General features: G+C 39.4%; 1 protein-coding gene and 1 long non-coding RNA gene across 2 annotated transcripts in view; both read left to right on the plus strand.

Moving 5' to 3' along the window:
• TAX1BP1 (Tax1 binding protein 1) overlaps nucleotides 1-9,481 on the plus strand; it is a 33,995-nt gene extending 24,514 nt beyond the window's left edge. Inside the window, exons 8-16 of the mRNA XM_053466111.1 lie at nucleotides 2,172-2,357; nucleotides 3,056-3,319; nucleotides 3,485-3,634; nucleotides 5,851-5,938; nucleotides 6,128-6,246; nucleotides 6,688-6,813; nucleotides 8,164-8,259; nucleotides 8,645-8,828; nucleotides 9,204-9,481. Of these exons, the coding sequence (XP_053322086.1) occupies nucleotides 2,172-2,357; nucleotides 3,056-3,319; nucleotides 3,485-3,634; nucleotides 5,851-5,938; nucleotides 6,128-6,246; nucleotides 6,688-6,813; nucleotides 8,164-8,259; nucleotides 8,645-8,828; nucleotides 9,204-9,391 (1,401 nt within the window). The 3' untranslated portion in view covers nucleotides 9,392-9,481. The remainder of the gene's footprint in view (nucleotides 1-2,171; nucleotides 2,358-3,055; nucleotides 3,320-3,484; nucleotides 3,635-5,850; nucleotides 5,939-6,127; nucleotides 6,247-6,687; nucleotides 6,814-8,163; nucleotides 8,260-8,644; nucleotides 8,829-9,203) is intronic.
• Nucleotides 9,482-12,675: 3,194 nt separating this feature from the next.
• LOC128496476 (uncharacterized) lies at nucleotides 12,676-14,142 on the plus strand. Its single transcript, XR_008354239.1, has 2 exons — nucleotides 12,676-12,933; nucleotides 13,160-14,142. It is a non-coding gene; the product is annotated as an uncharacterized LOC128496476 (long non-coding RNA).
• Nucleotides 14,143-17,496: the final 3,354 nt, after the last annotated feature.

The raw sequence follows: 17,496 nt of genomic DNA on the forward strand, positions 1-17,496 counted from the left end.
AAAATGTATTCTTTTGATATAGGATTTATATCTTAAGAATTATTTCTAAGTACGTGCCAAGCGACAGGAGATAAAATATGGTTGTGCTAACATGTTAACCTTCACTCCCCTTTATTACAGAATTTCTTAAAATAATGTGTTTCTCACTGCTTAGTCATCAATTGTCAACACATAATTTAAGGGGAAGTCCCATGTAAAAAAATATTTTTCTCTTGGCTCTTAAAATCCAATACCATTGTGGGAACAGTATGAGCTGCGAGTCGCAGAATAAAGAGGTTCCATGTTCCGGGTTTGCCTTTTCTCTCTTAGAAGATTTTGTGGCAGGATGTACTGGAACACATCTGGAGAGATGACCTTCATTGTATGTAGTGAAGGAGAGAAATGACGTTCTGCCAATTAGGGCTGCAACTAACGATTATTTTTTTATTATCGATTAGTTGGCCGACTAATACGCCACTCTGTCCTCCTCTGATATGCCACTGTACCCCCTGATATGCCACTCCGCCCTCCCCACATATGCCTTACATCCCCTGATATGCCTTATACCCCCAGATATGTCACTCCGTCCTCCCCAGATATTCCTTATACCCCCCAGATATGTCACAGACCCGCTCACAGCAGAGTGACACAATGCTTTTATAAATAAATACAAGATTAATCTCCCCCCCCCCAGGATTTAGATTACCCTTAGTTGCCCCCTTTTACATCTAACTGCACCTTAAGTTAACTTTTTTTAAATTATCCCTCAGTCCTCGTTGGCAACGATTTTCATTATCGATTAGTTGTTGCAGCCCTACTGCCAATGCTCCCCTTTTCCACTCCTCTATCTCACTTCTTTCCTTCTTCAAGTTCCCTGACCTCCGCCCCCCTCTCCTTTTAATGTTCGCTCGCTCTCTCCCCCTCTCGCTCCTTTTACATTATCTTTCCCCTTTACTCTCTCTCGCTCTCTCTCTTGCGCTCTTGCTCTCTCCTTTTGCGTTCTCTCGCTCTCTCTCTCAATCCTTTTATGTTCTCTTCATGAAGTCAAGCTGTCACATTTTAGCTGTCACATGTAAAACAACACCAATGACCTCCCAAATGCAAGTTCTCAAAGAGTGTCCAGTAAATGACTTGTCCAGAGTTGGCAACCCTACTTCTGACTTTGCAAAAACAAAGGGCATGGTGGCTAACAAAGTCGTAACTGCTGCTTAGCGAGTTCATTGCTACACGAGAGCCGTAGACGGAGCTGGTGGGGGTACAGACTTGACTGCGTCCCACTAAATCACCCTTGCGCCAGGTCACATGTGGGACTGTAGTACCCGTTATGATCCCTGTATGGTTTTAGTACTTGAAATAGTTTTTATCTACATGCAAAAAATCTAATCGGATTGCTTATCATGTGTGTATGTAACAAATCTATTTGTTAGTGAGTATTATGAGTGTCCCTCCACCCAGCTATGTGATTTGCCCCTGGCAGGATTTATACCATTAGTTGGTTTCATAATATAAATATAACCATCGCTTATCCTTTCATCACACCGTCACAAACTCTTTTTCTTTTCAGTCCAATTATTAAACTGTTTTGAGAGAAATAAACGCACTGCGATTTTAAGAGCTAAAGGTTTTCTCCAGTGGGGACTTTTAAAACCATAAGTCGTGACCTAAAATTAAAAGGTGAAAGGTTTATATGAACAGTAAGAACAGGGCTCTACACACAGAGGTCGGGTAACATATGGAACGTGTTACCCAAGGACACAGTGTGTTTGGATCATGAGTTCCAGCTTTTTTGCTTTGTTTTTTTGTCAGTATATTGTACTAATCTAAAGCAAAATTAGAAAGCACATTCTTTGGAAAATCATATTGCATTAAATAATAATAAAAAACAAAAAAAAAAACAAATGATGACCTTCTCACTCCAGGAAGGATCGACATTTCGAAAAACATTTTGGGGTTGTGATGATCTAGTAATATTTTCGTAGTCTACCGTTCCACTTAGTTCTTACTGTATAACCGTATGCTTAAGTGACACGTGTGTTCATTACAATCATTTTTGGTTTACTTCTCTATACCAGTTTCTCCTGGCCCTGTATTTGCATAAGATTGCGTTTTGTGATAACACTGTATTTGTCTTGTACAGGCAAACATCCTATCCAGCTTTGAAAATAATAGAATATACTTTTATCTTCTTACAGGTTCATTTAAAGAATACCGAAATTGAAAATACTAAGCTACACACAGAGCTGCAGACGTTAAAGAACTTGGACACAAGCAAGGAAAACCTAATATATCACTACAAAGAGGAGATCAGCAAACTGAAGATCTGCCTGTCTGACAAGGAAAAACTGCAGAGAGAACTTCTGCAGAATTCTGCAGAAAAAGTGAGGACTGCACATTTCATCTTGTAGGAGTCATAACATGGCAAAATGGGTTTAATTCACTATAGAGGGATCTGGTAGGAGAGTTGCAGTTTCTTCTCTCTGACTTCATCATACATTATGAAGGGTCAAGCCTAGTGGCTTTCTGTTCCAAGAAAAGTTTGGCTAGCTCTGTATAAAGCATATTTAATTCAGTGAGGGCTTTTTAAAGTTACCTGGCTGAACGAACCACGCATTATGCAGGGTTAGCTGAGCTATTCGTGCAGCCAGGGATGGACTCAAGGACTTGAAACCAAACTTTCCTGCCAACTCTTGCCTTAGTTTAAAAATCTAAATCTGTGTAACTGTGTTTATATATCTGTGCCGCATATAAGTGTGTGTGTGTGTGTGTATGTGTGTGTGTGTATATATATATATGTATATATATATATATATATATATATATATATATATGTATATATATACATACATACATACATACATTCTATATGCCTATAAATAAGAATAAGAATATGTAACACCAAATAAGATGCTAAGGACTAACTCTATTTTCTTTTTATATGAATATTCTAATATCAAACTTGGATCATCCCAAAAATAAAAATGTGTTTTGTTTTCTGTGATGGCTGTGTAGATCTTTAGGATTCATGTTGAAAATATGTAGATCTATGTGCTGATGGATCGCTTGTTATTTTCTACAGGAGAACACAATGTTTTTAAAGCACCAGCTACGCCAATTAGAAGATGAGCACCAGGCCAGCAAGCAAGCGGTGTCATTAATGTCTAAGGAGCTAAGCGATGCGGTTAATATTCGTGATAAGACCATGGCCGACCTACACAGTTCTCGCCTTGAGACAGAGAGTGTGAGAAAGCAGCTGTCTGATGCGCTGGCCCAGCTCAGCTTACGGGATGTTCACTTACAGAAATCCTCCACGGCCTCTGTGAAAAAGGAACCAACGAAACCGGTAACCTTGCAACCAATCTCAGCTTTTTTACATCACTCTCTTAGATTATGTATTCTCTTCTCACATTTTGCAATTTTTTTTTCAAAATGTGTTGGGACTCCTGGGTTGGTGCCCATAGAAAGTTTATTTTGGTGGCTAATTCCTTTCACCCTTTATCCTTGCCAGCATTCAGAAAATACAATAGTGGAGCAAGAACTTCGCAAAGAGGTTGAGGACCTGAAGCGGAGACTGCAAATGACAACAGAACACTGTAAGGAACAACTTAAAGAGAGCCAGAAACTCCAGAAGCAAGTGACACAACTCACAGATAGGCTTGTAAGTATCATACAACGTATGAGACCTGACTACATCGATTTACAATTCTAACATTATCTCACACTTGTTGAAGGCAGTAAATTGGGTACCATCTAACCAGGAAAGCATAATAGTTCACTTTTGTCAGAAACCAACTTAATCATTGATTTCTCTGAAATAATTTGCCTCTTTCCTATCACAAACTTCCTAATTTTTGGGGGTCAAAAATGTTTAAATATTACATAGAACACTAACAGCCAGACAATGTTTATTTTACTTTTAAAAAACATATCACATACATTGTGCCTGTTTGACTACTTTTTTCTTGCTTGTGTCCCTCACTGTTATTCTAAACGATTATACATACTTATGATGTAAAATAGTTGCAACCTGTGGCATGGTATGCCATCAGGTGTGCCGAAGCCTTTAGTCAGGCCCTTGGAATGGACTTTGAGTAAAGACGCAGTCTCCCCTCTTGGCTTTCTCTTATTAAAGAAATACACCGTTACTTAAACTGTGTCCTTCCCACGTGACTTGTATTTATTTTCGCTCCGTGATCTTGTTTGATTTTATTTATTTTGTATTTTCTTCCATTGTTGCTCTAGAATTTAAAATGATTACCTATTTTCCCTAAAATAATCAAATATACATTTCATGTAATATTTACATCACTATAATTAGTGCAACATCAAAGTATTCGTTTTCTGGGGGGGGGGTAAAATTAAAATTTTTTGCTTAAATTATGACATATATAACACCAATAGCTCTTAATCTGGCCGCTGCGACTCTGCCCTGCTCCAGAACGTGAGAACGCAGATCCGGAGTACATCACCTGATCTCGCCGTACGTGGGGACTTGGCCCGATGACTGCAGTAATGTGTAGTGTGTACTACAGTAATATGGTGTTAATAATTACTGGGCTTCTTATTATTTGTTTTGCAACTCAAGCCAGACACTCCTGCTGTGAGACACGGATTTAACTGTGCGGCTGGATATCAGCCCAGGAGCGGAGCGAAATGCTTACTATGCAGATGATAGAATCTCAACTGGTGGTACATGATGCCCCGCTGAATACTCCCGATTTAAATGGGTAGTTTAGTACCTGCTTACCTTATTTGCAGATACTGTTGTTTTTTTTTAGAATGTTGCTTGTGATATTTATTTGTTGGAAGGCAGGTAAATATCCATGGAGCTGCTCATTGATCTATTGGATTGTGTCCATACAGTAATAAAGAACATAAGGAACTTTTATGTGAGATGCCCTAACCTCACCCCGTCTGACCGTTACCTGCTGTGTGGGTTTCTTGTTCTTGATAAGTTTATCATTTAAGGATCCAGCTCAGTACCCTGTGCGCTTACAAGTAAAGGCTCTTAAAGACACAGTCGCCGAACAGCAATACATTGTAACTTTATTTTAATTTTAACCCGCGCATTTGACTTACTGTATAAGTTAGAAAATAAATCACACACCTTAGTCAAGCGCTGCAGAGCTCTTCATGATGCAGCGAATCACTGGGCTGGAAAGGGGTTCCCATTGAAATCAGTGGGAGCGCCAGATGTGCATACATGGTGGGGGGTCTTGCGTGACCCTCCAGAAAGCTTGTATAAGCAAGTGCTTATGGAACTGAATGCTGTCCAAGGATTTGAGCAGAAGATATGTTCAGCTGAACGCATCTCCTGCAAGGACGGGAGCTGAGAGCAGGGAAACCTGCTAAAAATGATTCCGGGAACCTCTCTGCACTCTGCATATATTAACACTTCTAGTGCATATGAAGGCTGGAGTGTACCTTTAATGTGAGCACAGTCAGTGAAACCCATTCAAAGCACATAAGGGCTCTCTTCATCAGCCAAATGCTGTATTACTGCTATAGGCACCCCGGTGGCTGTGTGTGGAACTGCAGCTAAAATACACCCAAATCTATACCCCATCGCAGCCTAGTGCCCGCTCTCCCCCATTGCTGGTCCTCTCCAGGCAGCAATCTAGCCCCTTTGACTAATTGGCTACCATTTGAGATCATTGCTTTTATTTTGTGCATAATATATGTGACAATCGCTCCTCTTTACATACAATACCTGTCAGAGGTCGGAATAGCCTGCACGGTAAACAGGCACCTGCAACATTCTGATTACTGGCCAGCCTGACACGTGGACGCACGCATTGTTCAGGCGTGTATCCGATGACCGTGTGTGGTGTGTAATCTCATACTAACTCGATTGCACGTGTTGGCTTTTTTCAGAAAGAGGCAGAAAACCAACAGAAAAAAACAGACATAAGTGTCAATGCAGCAATAGCAGCAGCTGACGTGCAACCGTTTACTCCACCAGGTAAGCCTCGCAGAACCGGTCCATATCGAGTATTTTTTTTAATAATAAATATCATTTCATTAATGGTCTAGAATTAGGCAAATGATATTGGCCAAAAAAAAATGATATCCTGCCCAATATATTTGCTACGGTAATATATTTGTAGACATTGGATAAAATGTTTGTCGTTTTTTTGTTCTTTTCTCACAGCGAGTCCATATTCATCAGACTCTGTACCTGATTTTGTCATAAAAGAGCAAGTGCTGCAAATGAACAAGGAAATCACTGAAAAAACTGAAAAGTTTCGGAAGTGTAAACAGATGTTGGCGGTAAGTTTTGCATTGTGTGGCGACATGCTTCCAGTGTCTCTTCTGCCTGTAGAAATATCACACCCCACAGATTCCTTATACCCCCAGCTGCTTCATAAATCCCATCGGCAGATCTGCCACAGATATGCTTCATTTACATAACAGAACACAGAACCACATAATCTGACCGCAGACTAAAACTTTCATCAGGCCTTAGTCTCATTTTAAATACAGAATAGCTTCATGCCTAACCCCTTGACTCTCTAGTTCTGGATTATGACCTTGTTCTAACCTTTCCCCTTTATGTATTGAAATGTCTCTATGATTACTCCTCCGAGCTATGCATATAAAGATCCCCATGTGTCTCCTGATATATTGACCTACCCAAGTGCATGGTAGAATATTGTGACATACGGAGCAGATATGTGTTTAATGTTGTTGTGTGTGTTCTTTCCTGATTAGGAGGAGAAGGCAAGGTCCAGCGCTTATGCTGATGACGTGGCCAAGATGGAACTGAAATGGAAGGAACAGTTGAAAGTCAACGAAGGCATAAAGCTGCAGTTATTAGCTATTGAAGACCAATATAAAGTAGGTGGTTATTTTATGACCGGTTATAGCATGTATATCATTGCAATTTCCGTCTAGCGCTTAAATATTTTCTGTAGCCTTCCAGTAAACGGCGTGCTGAAGTTTTGGCATCTATCTTAATTTTGTCTTCTACCAGCGTGTAATAATCCGAATGTCCATCTGGTTTGGAATGTCTGCCTCTGGAAGGCAGGTTAGAGCTAGGGTGTAGTTATGTAGGTTATTGCTTTAAGAAATAAGAAAGGATTCACTATTCTCTATTAAAAAAGAGGTAAATTGGTAAAATCTAGAACGTACTTCCGTGCCCTCCGAATAGATTGTCTGGTTCTGTGCTATTTACGAAGCTGCCTCTCTTTTATGGCATATCTATTTCTTTTCTGTGTCATGGTGGCAGAAGTGCAAAGCTCTATTCCGTTAAATCTTATCACATTTTCTGCCGTGAAGACTTTTTAAGTCTCCGGGTTAAGTATTCCCTTTCACGCTGAGCGCATTCTCTGTGGGACACTGCGAGGACTCAAAGGCCAGACGGGGCAAACATGCATCTTAAATCTGTCTCCTGCGTACTCCGGTATGTTTTAATCCCATGGCTTTTAGGCCGTATATATAAGTCTAAACAGAAAAAAAGCAGCCGATGTCATGTTCTTGAGGCTGCGCATGTCATTACACATGAGGTTATCATTTATTAAGGGCTTCTCGGTTCGGCGTAGGCATGGGATCTGCTGTTCAGTTTACCGCTGACCTGGACACTCACGCAGACTCTTACATTACATTCTGTGTTGTATTTTGTGTGGATAGTAACAGCTGCTCCCTGGTGAGCATTATGGGAACTGTAGTTCAGTAACAGATGAAGGACTACATGTTACCAGAGAGGCCCTTGATGATTGTGTATGTCAGGCATGGATTAATGTGGCCTAATCGCGCTCCCATCAAACGCTGCAAAAATCTATGTAGCCAAAGCTTTGTCAGTTGGCAAAATGCACATTTGGTGGTTTTTTTTATTATTATTTATTTATTTATTTTTTCCTTTTTTGGGCTTTTAATGGGAGCATAATTCACATTTTTAGTGTCCCCTCCCCTCTCTGTGATGACTTATTTACGTTGTCTCTCTGTGTTTTAGCTCACATCTCATTAGTAATATCTAGGCACGATCCTATTGAACATCTCAGCTGAATATTACCACTAGGGAGGGAATAGCAACCCTTTAAGAACATTATACTGAAAGCACAGCTGCATTTTTAACATTTTCTTTGCCGCTTAGACATTTTGCACTGTTCTACCTCAAATAGTTTTGTAATGCAATTCTATATTTTTACCATTTAGTAAGATACCATTTGCTGTCTTTTTTTATTTAAGATACAGTCCGCAGAAAAAGACCGGGAAATAGCAGAACTTTCAAGTAAGGTTGAACTACTCCTCACGGAAAAGAAAAGGCTGGAGAACTCTATTACGGTGAGATATTGGAATCTTGGATTTGGAACTATTTTACTTTTAAAAAGAACATTGCAGATTGGTCTCAATCTATTTATATATGTAATAGCTACGTCACACAAAACTACTTCAGACAGGCGATTTTTAGGGTTGCCAATCTGCTTCACATTAGCAACCAAAGTTCTGCTCATGTTTACCCCTCTATGCGCTATATTCTGATCAGAGAATCGATATACTCTGTTACTATAGCTTTCGCCATGCCGCTATTCTCACGTATGGTATCCTAGCGTTATCCGAATCGTACAGTACCATTTAATATATTCTAGGAAATGCAGTTTAAAGCCTTGAAATCACGTACATCCCCTAATGTGTTTTCTTTTTCTTTGTGCTATTGCCTTTTCCATAGGAGCTTAAAATAAACTTGGAGAAGCTGTCGGAAAGAGCTGCAGTTGAACACAATTTACCAAGCGGCTCTCAGTTTTTGCAGTTCTTTAACTCTTCGTGTGAAGAACACAGAGACGTGCCCGTCATCCCTGTCCAGGGACCTGTTCTGCACTTTGGAAATCCTTATGCAACGCAGGCAACGAGAGGTATGGGGAACGTGTAGCATATTAACATAGGGATTTCTAGCCTTTGGTTATAAAAGAATCCAAATCTTTAACGTTTAAACTACCCTTTGACTCTGACCTTATATATATCTGTAGTAAAAATGCATTGTTTTTGAGGATTTATTGAAGTAGAGCTTATGCCAGACAGACATCTACTCAATATATATATGGAGAGGAAGTTTTGGGGCAGTTTCTGCTGTGTTTCGCAGATCATTTAAATGCTTTGTGATTATCAGGATTATTATAGAGGTGATGGAGTTAAACACCAAAAAACTTTCTAAAAGCATTAGCAACTTTGTTCCATTTAATATGTTTTCTATTTCTAAAAAAAAAATCTCTATTTCTCCTTCATCTCAGATGGAGCAGATGGTGCTTTTAACCCAGATGAAATCCAGGTTCAACCTGTAGGACCACCAGCAAGGCCACCCTCATGGAGTCTGGAAGGCAGAGTTGTGTGTAGTCAACCTGCTCGCAACCTCAGCCGCCCGGATGGCTTGGAAGATCCAGACGATAATAACGTAAGCCTGGTCAATGAGAAACATTAGCAGGCTGTAAATTTGCCAACTCGTGGGGTTAAGATTTGTATTATCTTTATCAGATTAGTGTATTAGTGCATATCAGTTTCAGATAAGAGATTGTGAAAAGAAAAATATTCCCCTTTCTGCTATTTCTGTAGACGTTGCTCATATTTTGTTGCTTGAACTTATGGTCCAAAAATCTTTGATCTGCCGGCTAAAGTAACAGGATTTATGAAGTGACTTCAAAATCCCATGAAGGGAAAAGTAGCTAATTTTCAAAAGCGCTATGACTGTTCCAGAGCTCATCCTATTGCTAGCAAGGAGACGACGGCCGAGGCTCCAGCCTCTGCCCAGCAGATGTTTTTCATTTTACGGACAGCATGGGAATCTAGTTAAATCACAAGTCCAGGGATGGGGTTGAAAGAAGTGACACCCAAGTATCAGCGTATTTTAATATGTAGTTTGTCAAAGAATGAAACTTGCATTTATCTTGTGTCTGGGGAAAAAAAAGAGGAGCAAATGAAATCCATATAATGTAACATTCCTAACTTAATAGCTTTCTTCTTGGTTACAGTATAGCCGCAGATCAATGACTCGTTTTAATATCTAGGAGAATAAACCACTTTTAGAACCGTCACTTTTCCAATAGTTTTTTTTTTTAAATAAGAGCTCTCAATGTTTTGCAAATGTCCAGATCTTTAATCCCTTTGACGATTAGTGAAATAGTTTCCCTTTGTCATATGGACACAGTTGGTAATTGCGACCTTGTTGTGGGGAACACGGGACAAGTAGTTTTTGGTTTTTTTGTCTTTTCTTTTTTAGATTAAGAGTAGTACTTTTGGATCAAATTGAAATGTCATTGTGTTCTGCTGCAGGGCTTCACGGTCTTGACTAGACACTCCCGATGAAAAATCCTTATCTTCTGAGCGTTGTGCTCTTTGCAGCACGGCAGTATCATGACCTGCTTCTCATTTACTCTAGTTTGCTGCATTTAATTGCTATTAACCTTTTGCAGAAACCGAACAGTGCTTAGACAGGCAGGATTTTAGCTTTGGTACTTAGCAGTCATAATGGAGAAAAAAAAGCCTTCCTCGTTCCTCCGAGTCCCCGTGTCTGTAACTGAAGATAATTAGGAAGCTGTCACAAGTTTTGCTGCCTCTAAAGTGTTAGCTCCCTGATAGTACTAACCCTGTAACTCTTCTTTTGCATACCTAATCATGCTACTTTTGGCAGAGACATTACATATGGCAGACAGTCTCTACTCCTAGTCATCTGGGGCACTATAATTAGCAGAGCGTTCTCTCTGACCTGTACGCTTTGCTCTCAGAAAAACCCTTGCGAAACTGCTCCATGGGTCTGCGTTCCTGTGCTGGCACCGCTTTGGCAGTGTAATAAGTCAAGAAAGAATAAGAAAAGAAGGCTTTTCTTCTGTACACAGCACCAGCATATGCAGAAAAACAGAACACAACTTACTCTCTCACTTTTCACAGATCCTACAATTTATAATTCTGTATCCCCTTAAGGACAATGGGCGGTCCCAAAACCCATTGAAAACAATGCATTGTGAGCCCGTACGGGCTTTGTCATTAAGGGGGTCATTAAGGGGGTATACTAAATAAGTATATGTAATAGAGTTTACAGATTTAAAAAACGCACATATATATACACATTAGACACTCTTGTTGTACAAGGCAGGCTATCTTTCTTTTTGTATCTAATTAGCACGAATATTCCTTGCCATTAAGTTGATTATTTGTGGCATGAGGAGAAAGAAGACCAAGACAGAAATCATCTAACTATGGTGGTTTGGCCACTTAACACCCTAAGATCTCCACTTCCCTTAGACTTGCAACAGTAAATATCTTCAAAACATTTAACACAGCTGTTACACAGAACGCATAAGATCCGGATATTTCTGATCAATGAATATAGTTATGCTTAAAGACTTTAAGATGACGGTTTTCTCATTAATAGGTTATAACAGGTTATATTGCTAAGCAATGCTTTGTTCAACTGCCTGGTGTTTAAGGGGTTAATGGAGGCAGGGACTCAATCTGATTTATAAAGCATTATGAAAGCATTTGCTTTTTTGGTGGATGTGCGAAGCAAGACACCGTTATTTTGCATCCATAGCTGGAGCGAGTGAAGCTCCTGCAAGAAACACCGCCAAACAGATGTGTTTGGCAGATACGTAGAAGCATAATGTTCTACTGTTCCTGCCGCGCATAATGACCCCTCTACTACTTCTACTACAGTGCTAAAGGAACACAAAGTTTATTATTATTATTATTAATAATAGTATTTGTCCTATATAAAGATTAGTAGAAATGGGCAGGGAGATAATGGCAGCCGCCTTAGGTTCACAGTTAATCCATATAAACTATACACCTACATGTAAACTTATTCCGACGTGGCACTTCTTAGACTGTTCTATAAATGCAAACTTTGTGTTTTTAATTTATCAACTGAATTTAAGGAATACTAACAAAATAATTACTGCATATATTTAAGGGATTGGTTTTGGGGTTTTTTTTTTTTTTTGCTGGCATTTATATGTCCAAAGACTTTGCCCTGCAGGGGCTTGTCATGCCACTGGTGGTGTGTTTTTCTACCTGAAGGACCGCTTTGTGATGCTCAGGTTAGAAATGCCACTCAGGGGAGGTCAAAAGATCTTGCTAATTGGGCCATTATTCTGGGACAGTGCCTAAAAACTGGGAAGGAAAAATAGGACAGTTGGGAGGTATGCTATATGCTTGTGTGTCTTATGTTGCTTTACTAGACGGTTTCATGCCATGGTACTGAGATGTGACAGGTTATTGCTAGCTTAAGGCAAGACATGATCCGTTTTACAGTTAGGTCTTTTGACTGAATGCTTAGGTTTTCCCTCTGAAAAGGCCAGCCATTTCTTCTTCCAGTCTTTTCATGTACCATCATTTAAGTATCACATGCAAAGATATAACACAGATGGCTTGTGGCTTAAGCTGTTTTCTCAATATTCCGTGTCCCCTACATTGCCAAAAATAATGTAGACCCAATGTCTACAGGAATAAGACTTACTGGAATCAGCCCAGTCTTTAAAATAATTGTTTCTTTTAGTCTTTTTTTCCAACTTTCATTATTGCTCAGAGCAAAAGAACTTCTGTTACTATAATAGTATTATATTCAATACTTTTGTTCCCAGAAGCAAACAAATTGGGCAAAGAGTTGGAGGTCACCTGGCCATGGTACATGGATAGCTAGGTGCACCCCAAAACATGCTAACATATAACAAGTGCCAACCGAAGACTTCCAGCAGCTCTAATGCAGATTCATATCCACACGCAACAGTATGCCACGCAGTTCAAAGTTCCAAAAACATATATTGTGTCAAACTCAAGACATCATTTCTTGAGTATTGAGTCTCGTGTCCACCGAAGCAAAGTAGATTGACAATATGGTGTTTTTATTTACAGATGTGTATATCCTCAATATTTTTTTTTTTCTTTTAAGGATTTGGTCCTCTTTGAACTGGAGCAGGATCCTCCAAGCTTTTCTGGACAGGAACAATCTGGTTTCTGCTTTGATCCGAGGTAATTACAGTTAAACTGAGATCTCTTTGAGTATCGACTGTGACTATGGAGGCATGGGCTGCTCCCTGTAACTAGATGTGCGCCTTCACTTAAAAGCATTTGTCAGTATTGGTGTAGTTGCTTTCTGTTTATATATTTATCAACAGCATCGAGTCCAGCCCAGTGTGTCATGAAACCGATTGTTTATGTTTATGTTCATCTAGTGACATAACTCTCTGTTTTCCAGATTTACCATGCAGAAGAAGTGTCCTCTTTGCTCTGTGGTGTTTCCTCCTAACTATGATCAGACCCAGTTTGAAGCTCATGTGGAGAGTCACTGGAAGATTTGCCCCATGTGCAATGAGCAGTTTCCCCCAGACTGCGACCAGCAGATCTTCGAGAGGCATGTTCAGACACACTTCGATGGGAGCGTCTTAAATTTCTAGTCAGTGTCTGAATAGCTTTGTGATTGTAAGAAGTGCACCTTAAATAATTGGAACAGCCTAGCAATATAATCGTTTCTTTTTTTTGCAAGTCCTAAGTAAATCTCTTGTAATCTCACATGCTACGGACTATGGATTTTATCGGTATGTGTCAGCTTTCTATTAACAGAACTGCATGAGGTTGTATGGCTTAAACCCTTACAGCAGATTGCATGGGACTGGTAGAAAGGCTCTATTTTCACACCAGTGGTGGCAGATTGCAGCATGCATTTCACTAATAACTCTTTCCAGCTTTGTGTTACACATTAGTAGCCAAGCAGACGTTTGATATAATATACCCCCGTGGGATTCCATGACCATGTACTTTCTAACTACCTGCAAAGAAACCTTAACGGTCTGCTGTATCATTTTATCACGAGCACTTGAAAGAGCCGAAATCCGGAGAAGCGCTCTGGAATTGGTGGCTGATTAATAACCTAATCCCAGTATGATGTACCCCCTGATAAGCAAGTCATTGGAGAATACAAAATACATTTTCGTGCAGCTTATCTAGTTGGTGGTACACTGAAAACTGAACTGTATAAATTAGAAATTATTTAAATTTTCACGTGTTTTTGTTCTAAAAGGAATCTTTGCTTTGTCTCAGATTTTAGTGCGAAAATGTGTTCCATGGCAGCATCAATATTATAGTACATGTCTACAATAGTAGTCTGTATTTGATGATCCCTTTACTTTTCAAATTTTCCTTCTGTTGCAATCCTGTTTTCAATAAAGGAAAATCAATATATGTCTGTTTCTGTTTTTATTGTAATAGTATGATGTGAAGTCATCCCATTAAAATGCCTTCCAAGAAACTGCATATGAAGTCAAGTAGGGGGTGGGGGTAGAATGCAACTTTAAAGGGTAAAATGTACCTGTCCTGAATAGTTGCAGTGAGTATGTATTCATAAGGCAGACATTCCCTGTGTATTTAATCACTTGTTTGTTGCCTGGAGTCATGATGAGTTAACCCAACGCAATGGGCTGCAGGGCATCTGGGAAGTATACACACTACCTATGTAGCCACTGTTTTTAAATACAACAGCTAATAACGCAAGGAAGCTGCAGTTCTAAAAGGAGACAATATGATTGTTTGACTCTATGTGCTATTCAAATAAACATTCTATAGGTTACAGACAATGGTGGCGCCCATGCTACAGATCATTACTATGTTTGGTGGGGTAAGGTTTCCGTTGCCATATCCTAAGTTTGATGATGACGTAGAAACCCATGGGTGATAGCTGTTGTTTTCTGGTGTCATCCTTTTTATTGCCCTCATCACGATTCATTAAGCGAGTTTTCATAATATTCGCTCAATGCTATATGACTTTAAAGTTCAGCAACCCACACCACGCCAATTTTAAGACCTCTGTTATGGGGCATGTATTTCTGACTTCAGTAAATACAACCAGTCTATAAAAACATGTTAAGGTTTATTCACTAAGGCAAGAGTTGGTAGGAAGTGTTGGCCCTGCATTCATTATACGTGGTTCAATCAGCGAAGTGGCTTTCAAGAATTCTCAGTTTTAAATGTGCTTTATACGTCCTAAAACTCACCTGGGTTGCCCTTTCATAATGTGAAATCCAGGGGATGAAACGTCAGCTCTCCTTCCAACTCTATCCATAGTGAATAAATCAAGATTTTTATGGGAACTGGAACAATTCCAAAGGAGCCACCTATGGTGTTTCTTGAAGATTTTGATTCCGGTTGTCATGCACTTTACTATACATACTATATACTATATTGTGTTTAGTTTCCTTTTCAATCTTTCTTCTGAGACCATGTGCAGGCCAAAGTTATCTTCAAAAGACCACAAACAAAAAATAAATCCATAAATAAGAGGCATTTATACAATTCTCAGTCAGAGGCAGTTTATTTTCACTTTGATTTACATTTATAAGCAGCTTCGACAGGAGCTTTGATTCATTACGTTGCCTTCCATTCAAAAACATAAAACCTCTGTCACCTTCAGACTTAATGTACTCTATCCCCAACAAAAAAAAAACATATGAAAATATAATTTAAGCACACTTTTCACAGACACAGTACAATACATTCACTATACACAATATAACAAAATAGTCCCATCCTTACCTGTTTAATAATACTGTCACAATGAGTAGGTAAATAGAAAATGGAGTTTCAGTTTATAGCCGAAAAGAATTTACATGCAACAATGACATTATTTTACAACTGTTTAGCCGAGGAGCTAACATCCTGCCTTGAATATAAAGAACATGGCCAAGAAAGATACTTGTTGTTTCTGAAGTGCTGCCAATTCTGCAGCAGATAGTGAATAGCCAAATAGGGCCTGTTGCATTGTGAGTCGTTCATCCACGTCTGGATCGTTCTACTCGAGCCAAGGTCCTGCTTTGTGTTTCTTTATCCAAACACTCAGACCGGCTTTACTAGTTTATAAAATTAGCGTTCTGATACGCTTACAGAGGTGGGTACGCGCATCACCACGTATTTAAGGTTTTAGTGGTTGGAACCGACTTGCAAGCACAGAAGGAATTGTGCAAATAAAAGAACTATTAAGGCACGGCCTTAAGTACGGTTTCCTTCTGCGTGTAAGAGTAATTGCCATGGCCGGATTCACACCCAGACACCTCCTTCAAAAAATACACATTATTCTCCTGTTGTCTAAATATTGATTTTCTCAGTTAACAGATACAGGTACAGTGATACTTATTCTAGTGTAATCACTTAATCTTGTATTATCTACCAATTATTTAGCCAACACGGCCGCTGACTTTGGTTAAAGTTTGTTTCACGGGTAATATCTATTAGCAGAGGCCAGACTCTCTTTCTCTGTATGGAATCGGCAAATATGGCTTGAAATGCTGTTTAGGTAGATAACTAGAATTACCAGCTTGAATAAGTTTAATGCAATACTGTAATGTAACTACACATTTTCCATAAGGGTTCCCAGTTAAAAGGTGAAAATGGGTCAACCTGCCCAAAACTTATTTTTACATATACTGTCTTTCCTAGCAGCTATTCATCTTCAACACCATCATAAGACTGGTCTTCCTCAGCTGCTTATCCTTCATTTAGGTTCCCTTCAGTAGGTGTTATAACGATGTGGCTCTGCTCAACTTCCAGAAGAGCCCCTCAGTTAACCCACATCTAAGACGGTCTTTAATGCTGTTTTCAGAACTCTCCGTCTCTGCTTATATGTGTAGAGCACGATCCAGACATGTTAACGCAAGACAGGTGACCCTTGGCTTCAGCCACCTGCGGCAGGCAACACTTAGCTCAACTATATGGTTTGTCATTTCACCAAAGTGGCCTGTAAGGCTAAACAGATAAATGAAATGAATATTACAGGGCAGTCTAAAAGAAAGTACAATAACAAAAAGTGACTTTAAAATAGTCGACTGTGAACATCAAAGGAGAACCACTTTAAATTCCCTTCCAACTGCCATGCCTTCATTCAATGGGTTGAGACCCTTGGGACGCAGCCTACATGTGCAACACAATATTTGCATTTATTGACAATGCAGGCAGCATTAACTTTGTTGGCAATAGAGAACTACAAAGTGCGTTTAAAGCCCCATCCTAGGATGAAGAGTTGTATTTTTACAAATAAGGTAAACCAATAATAACAAAAATGAAATTTACACTTGAAGCAGCATTGCAGGTTTGCATCAAGTGGACACGTCGTAAATAGCAAAAAATATCCGTAACAAAAAGATTCACAAATTTAGGCTTTAATAATTTAAATAAAAAAAATGTAAAGTATTCCACTTTTATTGTGGCTGAGGACAAATAAATATTACTGATTGCTTCCAAAATGATATTGTGATATTCAGTAAACCGAATGCCTAGGGGTTATTCAATGACTTTTATGTTATTTCTCATTAATGTAATTGAGCAATCCCTCACCCAATGAGGATTGGGAGGCAGGATCTCAGGGGTGGGGAACCAGCGTGACCTATACATTATTCTGAACTGTAAACATACCATTGTAAATACTTAATGTGAGTGCTTAAGGATCTATACTTTTTGCCATCGGTAAGTATGATAGGGCGTAGATACTATAACCCTGTCTCGGGCTGTCATCACTTACTAGGTAACCTGAAAATGGCACGTCAAACT

The sequence above is a fragment of the Spea bombifrons genome, chromosome 5 (assembly GCF_027358695.1).
Source record: "Spea bombifrons isolate aSpeBom1 chromosome 5, aSpeBom1.2.pri, whole genome shotgun sequence".
NCBI lineage: Eukaryota > Metazoa > Chordata > Amphibia > Anura > Pelobatidae > Spea > Spea bombifrons.